At 45.2% G+C, this 14215-nt stretch overlaps 1 protein-coding gene across 15 annotated transcripts in view; it reads left to right on the forward strand.

Moving 5' to 3' along the window:
* GULP1 (GULP PTB domain containing engulfment adaptor 1) overlaps positions 1–14215 on the forward strand; it is a 372795-nt gene that overhangs the window by 251976 nt on the left and 106604 nt on the right. For all 15 annotated transcript variants that reach the window (XM_075933787.2, XM_075933780.2, XM_075933784.2 and 12 more), the window contains one exon: positions 1285–1356. In XM_075933787.2, coding sequence (XP_075789902.1) covers positions 1285–1356 — 72 coding nt within the window. The remainder of the gene's footprint in view (positions 1–1284; positions 1357–14215) is intronic.

Here is a 14215-nt window from a genome sequence, read left to right on the forward strand (position 1 = left end):
GGCATCCCTTCCGGAAAAGGGATGCTAATGTAGCACTTTGGAATAGGCAAATCCGCGGGGGATTTAAATATCCCCCACGGTATTTGCATTAACATGGCTGCTGCTTTTTTCCGGCTTCAAGATAAGCCGGAGAAAAGCGCCAGTCTAGATAGACGTGATTCTCCGGAAAATAAAACCCTTTCCGGAGGATCTCTTATTCCTACTTTCAAGGCTTTATTTTCCGGAGAATCACGTCTAGACTGGCGCTTTTCTCCAGCTTATCTCCAAGCCGGAAAAAAGCGGCAGCCATGTTAATGCAAATTACGTTTGCCAGTGTAACTCAGAAGTTATTCCACTGAAGTCAATGTAGTGTCAGACCATGGCCAAAGTGAAATCACTACTTTCATTATTCTTCATCATACTTATGAAAGTGTTAGCAACCTAGTCCAAACTGGCTCCATACGCTGAATTTACATCTTGAAAGTATCTTATTTCACTGGTGCTAATAAAACACTTGTAGGCTACATCTACAGAATGTACATCTACAGAAAAGTTTTCCGTTAAAAGCATTTACGGAAAAGAGCGTCTAGATTGGCACGGATGCTTTTCCACAAAAGCACTTTTTGCGGAAAAGCGTCTGTGCCAATCTAGATGTGCTTTTGCGCAAAAAAAGCCCCGACTGCCATTTTCGTGATCGGGGCTTTTTTGAGCAAAACAAATCTGAGCTGTCTACACTGGCCCTTTTGCACAAAAGCTTTTGTGCAAAAGGACTTTTGCCCGAACGGGAGCAGCATAGTATTTCCGCAAGAAGCACTGATTTCTTACATGAGATCGTCAGTGTTCTTGCAGAAATTCAAGCGACCAGTGTGGACAGCTGGCAAGTTTTTCCACAAAAGCAGCTGCTGTTGCAGAAAAACTTGCCAGTCTAGACACAGCCGCACTGTTTCATTCTTTCCCAAAAGTCTTACATTTCCAATATGGCAATACCAGGAAGAAAACAGTAAAATTATATTCTATAGAGGGAAAACAACTTGACCAAAAATCCGAGGATTTCTATGAGACCAAACTAAGTAAAATAGGTTTCAAAGTCTGCTTCAAATAACTTTGATGTTTTTACTCTAATCAGGAGTTTATTTTCTGTTGCTTTCATTTCCTTTGATTAGAAAGAGCTATATTAAGATCCACCATTAGACAACAAAATCAAATGCTGAGATAATTGTATTTCCAAAATATTGTTTACAAAGTTAATCAGTAAATTGTGCTGTCAGCATATCACTGTTTTCTCACAAATTACAATATTTTCAGTTTCTTGGCAGTACAGAAGTGGAACAGCCCAAAGGTACAGAAGTTGTGAGAGATGCTGTTAGAAAACTAAAGGTAGGGAAGCATTTTTACAAAATATAGATAAAATGTGTGTAACGTATTTTTCACATGCAGCATTTATAGCTAAATAAATGATTGTGGCACTGTATAGCTTAGACTTTTTTCTAGCCTCACTGGTATGTATTATGTAGATACAACCCGATCATCTACTCTTCTGCCCAAATGTTTCAGAGATTGTCTGGCTCGGAAAGATAACCACCAATAGTATCTTAAAGTTCAGTGCCTTGATATATAATACTCGCATTCTGAAAAAAAATTGACCTTATTCACTCTAAATTATTTATCAAGAGTTTAATTTCAGCTGCCCGTGTGTGGTGATTGATAACTTCTGATTGAGCTAGAAAAAAATCTATTGCCTGTTTCATGCAAGACAATCAAAAACTCATTTAGATTTCACTCATTACTGAGAATCACATCTGAGCTAAGGTTGAAATTGAAAGGGCCCCGCTGCTTTAGTTTTCCTGGAAGTGCCACCAAACAATGGGTCAGTAGCTCTAACAGCATAGCCCTTGTATTTGAGTAATTTTTCATCCTGTGCAGTACTTCAGGAGAAATGAAGATAACTAACAAATCCTACAATCCTTACTAACTTCAGATAACTTTGCTTAGTGGTGAGGGTTTGAAAAACCAACATCCCTAAGAAAAGTAGTTATACTGATGTAAGCCCTTGTGCGGACAGCACTGTGGCAACAGGAAAGTCTCAGGGAGGTGAATTAAGTACACTAATGGGAGAAACTCTGCCATCATCATAGTGCTATCTTCTGTAAAGGCAAGCACACTTGAAACACTGCAACAGCCCAGCTTCAGTGCTTAAGAGAAGATGCTCCTATACCAAAAAGAGAGCTGGACTTTTCCCGATATAATATAATTACACCAGTATACTATATAGACCTGGCCTAAAGCACATAGCATCATAGTTGCACTGGCGTATGTGAAAAGAAGCCTTAAGGCAGTGGTAGGCTACGTCTAGACTACACTTCTCTATCGACAGAGAAATGTAGATTAGGCACGTTGAAATTGCTAATGAAGTGGGGATTTAAATATTCTGCGCTTCATTAGCATAAGCATGGCCACCACTTTTTTCCGAAAAGGAGCTTTTAAAAAAAAAACGGCAGTCTAGACATGGCTGTCGAAAATAAACCCTTTTTTGACAGATTCTGTATTCTTCAAAAAATGAGGTTTTTTCAAACTGAAGAGGTTGTTGGCTTTAAAGAAAGAAAGAGAGAGAGAGAATCATTGAATATCTACATCTGACACTTAGGCTACATCTACACTGGAAGCTTCTTGCGCAAGAACTCTTTGCGGAAGAGTTCTTGTGCAAAAACTCTTCCATGAGAGCGTCTACACTGGCATGTGCTTTTGTGCAAGAGATGTGCTTTTGCACTAGAGCATCCATGTCAGTGTAGATGCTCTCTTGCACAAGAAAGCTCTGATGGCCATTTTAACCATAGGGGCTTCTTGCACAAGAAATTCATGTTGCCTGTCTACACTGGCCTCTTCTGGAAGAACTCTTGCTCAGAGTTCTCGCACAAGAAGCCCTGATTTTCTACAGTACAACGTCAGTTTACTTGCGCAAGAATATGCGGCCAGTGTAGACAGGCGGCATGTTTTTGCACAAGAACACACCAGTGTAGAAACAGCCTTAGGTTTTCCTTGGTCAGTGTTGAGAGCAATTAGTAACCTCATTGAGATGTATTGGAATGAAATTCTTAACGGTCATTTTCACTCTGGCCATATAATGCAGGTTTTGACTTAGGCAATCAACTCACAGGGAGATTCAGTCTAAAAATGTCACTTCTTCTGCATTTACTGTATCACTTGATGTTCTGAAAAAGCAACTTTACAGCATGGTTGCTTTTGAATTTATTATGTTAGTGTAAGTGTAACCCTTTTTAAATTAGGTATGATATACAAAATATACAGTTTTGTACCAATTCACACAAATCTGGCTGTTAAGACGCAGCCCAAAAATTATATTCAGTTCAGAAGTCTCTCCAGATGATGCTCTGGCACAGAAAATTTGATTTTTTTAAAGGCATTATGAGGTTTCTAATTCTCTTCATCCTTAAAATATCATGAAGTGATCCTCACTATAACTAAACTGGATCTCTGGGAGGTCTCAGCTATATTATCATGTAATCCTCAATGTGTTCAGGAGGAGTTTTCTATATGGGACAGCAAAATCAGGCCCTTTATTTTAATTCCAGGAATTTCATTGAGTAGTGGTGCACAGATAAGCAATTATCCGATATGTACAGAAAGATACTCAAACTGTTTTGGAGATTCTCTAGCATGCATGATTTTATGTAGTTTTCAAAGGCCGAATCCTGTAGTCTTTCTACATGAACTAGGGATGTAAAATCCCATTTAGTCAGTTAACTAGTTAAAGATTATGTTTAACTGGTTAACCGCTTAACTGGGAGAGTGCAGGGGCTCCTCCAGCCAGGCTGAGCGTGGGCTGCTCTGGCCATGCTAGAACGCCCCACAGCATGGTGGGCTGTTCCAGCAAGGCTGGGGCCCCACTGCAAGTTGGGGGCTGCGCTGGCCAGGCCAGGACATCAGTTAACTAGAAACCAGTAAACATCAGGTGATCACCTGATGCTTAGTGGTTAACTGGTTAACCGTTGACATCTCTAATGTGAACACCCTCCATTTGAATCTGAGAACATACAACTTATGAAAAAAATTAGATTTACCCCTTTTCACATAATAGAAAATCATAGATAAATCAAAATATTCTGTGTTCAAACAATCCTCACTGGATTAAAAACCTCCTTTTCAATATAATTTCCCATGTGTCATTGACTGAGGTCTGAATCTGAATTCTATGAAGACAAAAAATATAGAGGTACTGAGTTTATTGTAATTCAGAAAATAGTTTGATTTTGAATATTATTAGTATAAATTATAATATAATAATACGTCATTGTTTCAAAAAAGTATTCCATTATACAGAGAAGACAAAAACAGGCTTAAAGAATTATTAGACCCATAAGCAAGTAGAGGAGTTGAAATGAAATGAATTGATTTGTGATTAGCTCATAGTATTGTATTTTTCTTCATGTGGTTCTGGTTTTAATCAAAAAGAAACTAATGTCTTGCACAAAAGATTGGATCTGTCAAGGTGCACATCTCCTTCTGAGACATGGTGAGGAGTACTTCATATCATCGTCCATATTACTTAATTTTGAAAAATTAGTTCATAAAACTTTTTAGTGTGAATTTGTTTTCATTATTGAGCCATCGTCACAGCAGACTATGTCAGAATGAAGTGTTTAATGTTAATGTATTATTTCTTCTTTGATTCTAGGATTTAGGACTTCCAACTCACATACCTTGAAGAGTTTAATATTTTCCTGCCAAAAAACCCAACATTGCACAAAATCATAGCATACAGCCATTTAGAATTTGATTTTTTTTACCAGCAGGTGGAGCTGATGTTCTATAGCAAAACAATAATTTACTTTTCCTTGATGTGCTTTTTCTTAATACTTTCTCACAGTTTTTTTTATTTCACGGACCACTTCCATGTTCTTGTTTTTTAAATGCTCAATTATTTTACTCAGTAATTTGCAGTTTTATGTTGGAAAACAGCAAGCCTCTTTTTCATTCAGTTTCACTTTATTGTACAGATCTACTCAATTTTCTTTTTCCAGTTACAATGTTATTTACATTTTTTTAACCTTGTTTTCCGATTACTTTAGAGCACAAGCGAAAGATTATTAGAACTGTAATTATGCAGGGAGTAGAAAATTTGACAGTGTGGGGTGTGTTTATAAACATTTCCAAGATGGGTAAGGGGAACACTTGCCTGTTACATTTCTGAGCTGGAATTTTTCCAGAGTTCTAGTCAAATGAACAGCTAAAAGAGCAAATTTTGTACAGTAGAGATAAGTCAAAGATGTTTGCAATTAGATCTGAACCACTTTCTCCCAGCTTGCATGTTGTCCAGCAGCAGTGTCTGACAACTCCCAGTTGTCAGGCTGCTTTGAAGTCCACTTTCTTAGCTCCCTTAGGCTATGTTTACACTGCAATGCTATTAGGAGATAATAGAGTATCTCAAAACAGCTATCCTGCATCTTCAGAGCAAGCCCATTATTTCAGGCTCCCTATTTCAACATTCCTGTAAATCTCATTCTATAAGGAGTTAGGGACGTTTGAGATAGTGTTTTATTTTGAAACTTGGTGCTGTGTTTTATTTTGAAGTAAGATATACAATTTGCGTATCTCAAATTGTGTACCTTATTTTGAGCTACAGTGCAATATAGACTCACCCTTAGATGGAGATTAAGAGGGAGAGTTTTAGAGGCACAAGCCACTTTGAAGCTGACCTTTAACAAGCTCATTTCCCAATTTCTCCTCTGGCCTTTGAGAGGCTGTAGAAAGTGATGTGTTCCTTACACATACTACCTAGTGTGTGCTTTTTGTACCTACTGTCCAGGAGAATGGGTCCCCTCTTGCCATTATTGTTGAGCCAAAGGAAGATCAAAGGCACTATTTCAATTCTGAGCTTCAAAAGCTGCTGGGATGCCCTGTTAATATCTGAGCCCCCTCCCATTCTTCCTTTTCATTATGTTGGAGGACACTTTGGACTAGATTCGAAGTGGACCAAAGGACATTTTGGATCTCTTTACCCACCATGGTGTAATCCCAGGAGAAAAAAGGGGCACTTGAGATCTGAAGGTGAGGGTGGATGGAGGGAGCAGCGAAAAGGCTATATGGAATACAGAAAAGCCCCTGTAGTGAAACCCCAAAAGTTAGCCTGGAAGAAGCACCTTGTTCCATCCAACAATTCTGCATGGCTAGGAACACACACTTACAGCCAACTACAGTATCAGTCAGACTGTGGGACAGGAAAAAAGAACCCTTCCATCTGCTGGGAATCTCTACCTAAAAGAGATCCATCTGCTGGGAATCTAAGAAAATGACTTCACACACATACTTGACAGCCCTTAAGAGAACCTCAAATAGGAAGTCAAAGGAAGCAGCCATATAGAAAACTGATAATCTATTTCCTTGCTTCCATTACCTTCCTCTGCCCCTTCGCTCCAAATGCCGTCTGGGCTGCCATCTCATGGTTCTTGTACATTTGAAAGGGAGAGGAGAGGAAATGAGACAGAACCAGGCCATCCTCTTTAGCTCTTTGCCAAAGCCAGCAGATTTCTTAGCCTTCCTCCCAGCCTTGTATATATTTTAGTATGCCTATTGACACGCTGTTTTCTATCCACCATAGCTGGTATATTTCTGAGAAACTTACCCTCCTCCAGCTGCATCTTAAGGAATCAAAATGTGCCTCTCTTTGAGTGCTCTTGATCTTGCTGATTGAAGGCTAAATTCTAAAATCCGTCTTTCCTTGCACTTATTGAGTGCACAGGGCACAGTGGGGCTGTAGTCTCTACTGCAAATGGTAAATAATACTGAACCAGCAGCTGCAGTCTGGCTAAGCTCTTCTTCTACCTCCTGCTGATGTTGTCATGGTAGGGTTGGGAGAAGTATCTTCCCACATTTAGGTAAAAATGGTGAGAATGAGTTGGTGAGAATTAAAGTGAGAACAAGGATTTGTTTTTAATTCATGGCCCTCATTAAAGAGTCTAAGACACTTGCCCAAGTCTACAGAGGAAATTGTGGAGATAAGAATTAAACTCCAGTTTCCTAGGTCACAGGCTACCAACTGAGCCATCTTCCCTTTTAAAAATTGAGGCTGCAGGGAATACAATTAAATACATAAAATGAAATATAAATATTAAGTAAAATTATGTCACTTTGATTTGGCATTTGTGTATCTTTTAATCATTGTATTATCTGGTACTTCTCTAAGTAAACCATCTGTGCAGATTTTTAAGATGCCTGTATTTGTCCTCATACAGTTCTATTTCTGATTACCCCTCCATTTGCAATTTGCTAATACAGTACTTAATGCATAAACATTTCAAATGTAATTTTTAATGATCCCAAACAAGAATGCAGTTTTGTACAATTCATGACATGCATGCATGTGTACAGTCATGAGCTAGTTGCGATCAGGGGCCCAAACACTATTGTGCAATTAATGAAATGCATGCATATGTACTGTGTTTGGCTGGAAAGGTTGCAATGTTATGTTAAACGAAACCAAAGAAAATCAGTATAAATATATGTGCTGTGATTTCCCTTTAAAAAGCCACATACAGCTGAGGACAATGTAAATTTCCGTTCTAAAAATAATGTAAAAAGGAAAGTTAAAAATTTCCACTTATTTAATTCAAATTTCATTCAGCTCTTTGCAGTGAACAGATACAGGCAGTCCCCGGGTTACGTACAAGTTAGGGACTATAGGTTTGTTCTTTAGTTGATTTTGTATGTAAGTCGGAACTGGCTCCAGATTCAGCTGCTGCCACTGAAACTGACCAGGGGCTGACTACAGGAAGTAGGAGGCAGAGTTGCTCTGCCCCCAGCTTCCTGGAATCAGCCTGATCAGTTTCAACAGCTGCTGAATCTGGAGCCTGGGACAGAACAGCTGGGGCGCTGCCCGGTAGGTTCCCACAGCACCAACCCGGCAGCACCCCAGCTGCTCTACCTGAGGCGTCCCGCAACAAAAGCCTGGTCTGCTCGGGGGAGGAGGGGGCGCACTAGCTGCGTCCCCTCCCCCCCCAGCAGACCAGGGAGACCCGAGCAAAGCCGCACAGGCGGAGGGACCCCACTGCCCATGCGGCTTTGCTCCTGTCTCCCTGGGGTGCTGGGGAGAGTCCCCCCCAGAACACCAGGGAGACCCGAGCAAAGCCGCACAGGCGGAGGGACCCCGCCGCCCGTGGAGCTTTGCTGCTGTCTCCCTGGTCTCCTGGGGGGGGGGGTCCAGCAAAGCTGCTGGACCCCCCCAGCAGACCAGGGACACCCGAGCAAAGCCGCCGCCTGGGCGGCTTTGCTCGTTTGCCCAGGAGCAAAGCCGCCCAGGCAGCGGGACCTCTGCCGCCTGGGCAGCTTTGCTCCTGTCCCCTGGTCTGCTGGGGGGGTCCAGCAAAGTCGCTGGACTCCCCCAGCAGACCAGGGACACCCGAGCAAAGCCACCGCCTGGGGGACAGGAGCAAAGCCTGGGGGACAGGGGGTCACCGCCTGGGGGAAAGCCACCGCCTGGGGGACAGGGGTCCCGCTGCCTGGGCGGCTTTGCTCCCGGGCAAACGAGCAAAGCCGCCCAGGCGGCGGCTTTGCTCGGGTGTCCCTGGTCTGCTGGGGGGGTCCAGCGGCTTTGCTGGACCCCCCCCCCCAGCAGACCAGGGAGACCGGGAGAAGCTTTTCTCACCCCGGAGGACAAGGGTGGCGACCCGCCGCCCGTGAGCTCCGGGGCGAGAAAAGCCCCGTTCGTAAGTGCGGATCCGACATAAGTCGGATCCGCGTAAGTCGGGGACTGCCTGTAAGTAAGATCTAATTCTACCCAATATGCTTCTTGTTCATGTTACTGAATTAAATCTGTTATTTTGCCCAAGTGAGGATTGAGTAAAAACTAAATGAGATCCTGTGAAGTTGGCCCATGGTGTGCATTCCTAAGCCATGTAGTGATTTAACTTTATGTTCTGAGCCTATGATCCTTCCCAGTCTCAATTCCAAGGATCAATCTGTCGACGTGTTCTTCTCCAAGTTCCCAGCATTTCTTCTTACTTTCTAGTTTGATGCAAATATGAGGTTGCAAATGTTTATCCTCTTAAATAATTGTATTTGTTTGTAGACTGCGAACAGGGGAGGGAGAGGACATGTTGTATTAAGTATATACAAAAAGTAGAAAAATACAATTTGTAAGGACATTTCAGCCACTGGGCTTTTTTTCAGGTACAGTCTGTTAAATGAAATAGTGGACCTAATGGAGATAGTTAGTGGGAAGAAAAATAAAAGGATAGATCCCAAAAAGAATATTTGTACTGGGATCTTCTGTTTACATTCCTTTGGTGCTTTTGGGGTGGGAAAGTGTGGAACACAAAGATGGGAGAAATGCTCTAAGTTACATTCCTCCAAAGTTCCATTCCAAGGAGCCATAAATGACTAAAGTTCAAATGTCCTCAACCCACAGCTATTTTGGGAGTCTGCAATGGCTGGTGAATCAATGCTGGTTATGTGGCCTAACTGGCCAGTTAAGTTAGATTAATGTATTTTTGTTCTATTTTTATTGCCATAGGATGAGCCAGTCAGATCAAGGGCCTATTTATTGTGCTAGGTGCTGTATAAATATATAATGAATCAGGACATAGAAGGTTTAATGACCTGATTCCGCACTGCTTAAACATTGTGTAAGCATTTTTGCACTTGGAAAGTAAGTGTAAGTTGTTACCTCATTGTAATTACAGCATTTTAAAGTGATTAGGGATGTGGAATGTGGAATTGATAAAACTAAGACTTTTCAACTTGGAAAAAAGGTGACTAAGGGGAGATATATCAGAGGTCTATAAAATCATGACTGGTATGGAGAAAGTAAATAAGACAGTGTTGTTTACTTCATATAACTCAAGAAGTAGGGGTCACCAAATGAAATTAGTAGGCAGCAGATTTAAAACAAACACAAGGAAGTATTTCCTCACACAACATACAACCTGTGGAACTCCTTGCCAGAGAATGTTGTCAAGGCCAAGACTATAACAGGGTTCAAAAAAGAACTAGAAATTCATGGGAAATAGGTCCATCAGTGGCTATTAGCAAGGCTAGGCAGGGAGGATGTCTTTAGCCCACGGGTGGGCAATAATAGTAGACAGGGGGACACTTCACTAATTTTTGAAGTGGTCCTGGGCCTCTCTGGAAGGGGTGAGGCCTCAGGCAAATACGGCAGGGCCAGGACACTTCCGCGCTCCCCCTCCTACAGTCCCTGATTGTCTTGGGGGTAGGGGAGCACGTAAGTCTTTGCCCCTGCCCACTTTCCACCTATAGAGAACTGCCAGCTGCTCTGAACAGCTGGCATTTCCCTCTAGGCATCTGTGTTACCCACTCTCCTGAGGTCACCCCGAGTTCGGGTGAGCCGTCGTTCCAAAAGGGGAGTATTTGCCTTGTGACCGACGGCCTGGCCGCGGTCTGAGGCCTATAACTCCAGCACGCTCAGGACTCACTTGGATCCGAGGGGCCGGAAAGGGGGCTCGGGCCCTCCCACTTTCCGAGCCCCAACCCAGGGCCCTAAGACGGGGACGTCTGTCCCTTGTCAGTGGAGGGGGTCGAGTTCCCCAAACCCTCCACTTGCGGGGTTCACGGCCCCGCCCTGGGTCTCTTCTTCCCGGCTCAATCCCAGTAGGTTCCCCGGCAAGGGGATAGACTCACCCTGAGTCCCTTCCTCTGGCGGAGGTCTGTGCGCAGGGGTTCTCCCGTGCTACACTCTCGAGGCAGGGGGCTGGCCTCCTCCCACGTCCAGGAGCTCCCCTCTTGTTTGTGGCACTCGCCCTTTGAATCCCCCGCCCCTCCACCTACTGGGCTGGCGTCCTCCCGGCATTCGGGGCCCCGCCCTTCTTGGTGTCCCGCTCGTCGCCTCTCCTGACATCATCCGGCAGCGCCGGGTAGTCCTCCCGATTGCCGGCCGCCCATGCCCTTGCTATGGCTTCCGGGTTCCCAGCGGTCGGCCCCCCCCTTGTCCGCCCGCCTTCCCAGGTGCCTGCTTTCTGCCCTGGTATCCGTTTCAGTGCGGGGGAGCGCGGGCAAAGCGCCTGCCCCGTCACACTCCTCCCCCCTTAGACACTTTTCCATCCCCGCCTCCCTTCCGGTCCCTCCTTCCGGTATTCGCGAGAGGCAATCGGCATTCTCATTTGCAGTACCCGACCTGTGCTTTACTTCGAATTTGTATGGCTGTAAACTCAGATACCATCGTAATATGCGGGGGTTCATGTCCTTCATCCCTTGTATCCATTGGAGGGGTGCGTGGTCTGTCACCAGCGTGAATTCTGAACCTAAGAGAAAATATCATAAAGAGTCAATGGCCCATTTGAGGGCCAGGGCTTCTTTTTCAATGGTGGCATAGCCTTTTTCCCGTGGGAACAGTTTACGGCTCAAGTACAATACAGGGTGTTCTGCCCCCTCCTCCTCTTGGGCCAGCACCGCCCCCAGCCCTAGATCCGACGTGTCGGTCTGTAGGATAAATGGCTTATTAAAATCGGGTTGTACTAGTACCGGGGCGTGGCTGAGCTCGTATTTCAGCTTTCCGAAGGCGTTGTTGCATTGTTCTATCCATTTTACACTTTGGGGCTGCCCTTTACCTGTGAGGTCCGTTAGGGGTGCCGCTATTGTTGCAAAGTTGGCTACAAACCTACGGTAGTATCCGGCAAGCCCTAAGAACTGGCGGACTTGTCTCTTCGTGGTTGGGGTTGGATAGTTTTGGACTGCCTGAATTTTACTTAGCAGGGGTTTGAGTTAACCTCGCCCTACCGTGTATCCCAAGTATGAGACCTCTCTTTCCCCGAAGTGGCACTTCTTCGGGTTAGCCGTCAGGTTTGCTCGTCTAAGGGCCTCCAGTACCGCTGCGATATGCTCGAGGTGTTGTTCCCATGACCTGCTAAAAATGACAATATCATCTATATATGTGGCTGCATAGTCATGGTGGTCACGTAATATATGGTCCATCAGTCTTTGGAAAGTGGCGACTGCCCCATGTAGGCCGAAAGGCATGTTTATAAATTGGTATAGCCCGAAAGGCATAGCGAATGCCGTTTTATTCTGTGCCTCGGGGGATAGGGGGATCTGCCAATACCCCTTTGTTAGATCTATTGTTGACAAGTATTGGGCTTTACCTACTCGGTTAAGTAGCTCATCCACGCGAGGCATGGGGTACGCGTCAAATCGGGAAATGGCGTTTATTTTTCGAAAATCTATGCAGAACCTAGTGGTTCCGTCCAATTTTGGGACTAATACTATTGGACTCCGCCATTCGCTGCAGGATTCCCTGATTATCCCCCATTCCAGCATTGCTTGGAGTTCCCTCTTTACGGTATCCCACATTTTTCGGGGTACGGGCCGCAGGTGGTCCCGCACTATCTTACCCGGCTCTGTTATTATTTCATGGTAAACTTCCTGTGTCTGTCCCGGACGGCTGGTCAAGGTTTCCTGGAATTGTTGTAGTACTTCCTTCACTTGGTCTCGTTGAATCGGTGATAGTCCCCCCCCAATTTGGGCTTGTCCTACGGCTACCTCTGGTTCGCCCCAGGGCCCGAATTCAATGTCCAAGGGTCGTGGATCAATTAAGAGCGCCTCTCGGGGGTTCCATCTTTTTAGTAAATTTATGTGGTAGATCTGTGTCTCTTTTCGGTTACTGTTAATTAATATCTCATAATCTACCGGCCCGACCTGTCTCACTACTTTAAAGGGTCCTTGCCATCTGGCCATTAGCTTTGAGTCCCCCTTTGGGAGCAGCAGTAGGGCCGAATCGCCTGGTGTAAACGTTCTTACCTGGGCCTTCTGGTTATAGTGGGCCTGCTGTCTCTCTTGGGCTTTTCTCAGATTTTCCTGGGCCCATTCTGCTAACCCGCGAAGATTTTTTCTTAATTTTCCTACGTACTGGGCTACTCCCAATGCTGGGGTTCTTTGTTCCTCCCATCCTTTCTTCACTAGGTCTAGGATCCTTCTCGGTCGTCTCCCGTATAATAACTCGAACGGAGAGAAGCCTAGTGATGCCTGGGGGACTTCATGTACCGCAAACATCAGGGCCGGCAATAGTTGGTCCCAGTCTCGTGGATCCTCTTTGACGAACTTACGTAACATTTCCTTCAGGGTGCAGTTAAATCTCTCCACGAGTCCGTCTGTTTGGGGGTGATAAACTGATGTACGTAGCTTCCGTACCTGTAGGACTTTGCATAATTCTGTCATTATTTTCGACGTTAGATTCGTCCCCTGGTCTGTTAACAGTTCTTTGGGTATTCCTACCCGTGAGAATAGTCTCATCAGTTCCTCGGCTATTACCCCCGCGGTTGCTCGCCTTAAAGGGATAGCCTCGGGGAATCGGGTTGCGTAGTCTATGATGACTAGGATATACACGTACCCCCGGCTTGACTTTTCCAGTGGTCCCACTAGATCTAGCGCAATGCTCTCGAAGGGCGTCCCTACGATTAGGAGGGGTATGAGCGGGGCTGGTGGTACCTTAGTGGTCGATGTCTGTTGACACTGGGGGCATGAGGCACAGTAATTTCTTATGTCTTGATACACCCCTGGCCAGTAGAACCTCTGGAGGACCCGTTGCTGTGTTTTTTCTGCCCCAGGTGCCCAGCCCAGGTGTGATCGTGAGCAAGTTCTAGGACTTTCCCCCGATAGGGCTTTGGCATGAGTAATTGGTGCCTTTCCTCTGTTCCCCCCTCCTGGGGTGTGACCCGGAATAAGCGGTCCCGTTGTACCTCAAACCGAGGGCCCTGCACTCCTCGTTCTTCGCCCCCGGTGTTTCCTACCTGAGCCCAGGCGTGTTGTAATGTCGGGTCCTCTCTTTGTAGTGCGAGAAAGTCACCTTCGTCCGGGTCTAGGTGGAGCGTCCGCAGTTGAGCGTCGGTCGGGGCCTCTTCTTCTGGTGTCGGGTCTCCTACCTCTTCGCCATGAGCCGCGAATCTGGAGCTTCTACGCCTTCCCCATACTATGTTTCGTTGTCCCCGTCCCCAGTTACTTAACAGGTGTCCCAGGCCGGGCCAATCCCGGCCTAGTAGTGCGGGATATGCTAGCCTGGGTGCTACGGCTACCATGTACGTATCCCGCACCCTCCCGTTGTCGATCTCCACCCTAGCTGTCTCATAGGGATGGATATCCCCATGGACACATTTCATGTATACCTTTGGTCCCCGGGGCACCCGAGACCCCAGGAGGCTGGCCCTTATTATCGTCTGCCCACACCCCGAGTCTAGCACCGCCCTCACTCGGTGTCCGTTAACTCTTATTTCATGCA

The sequence above is a fragment of the Pelodiscus sinensis genome, chromosome 7 (genome assembly GCF_052426305.1).
Source record: "Pelodiscus sinensis isolate ZL-2025 chromosome 7, ASM5242630v1, whole genome shotgun sequence".
Taxonomy (NCBI): domain Eukaryota; kingdom Metazoa; phylum Chordata; order Testudines; family Trionychidae; genus Pelodiscus; species Pelodiscus sinensis.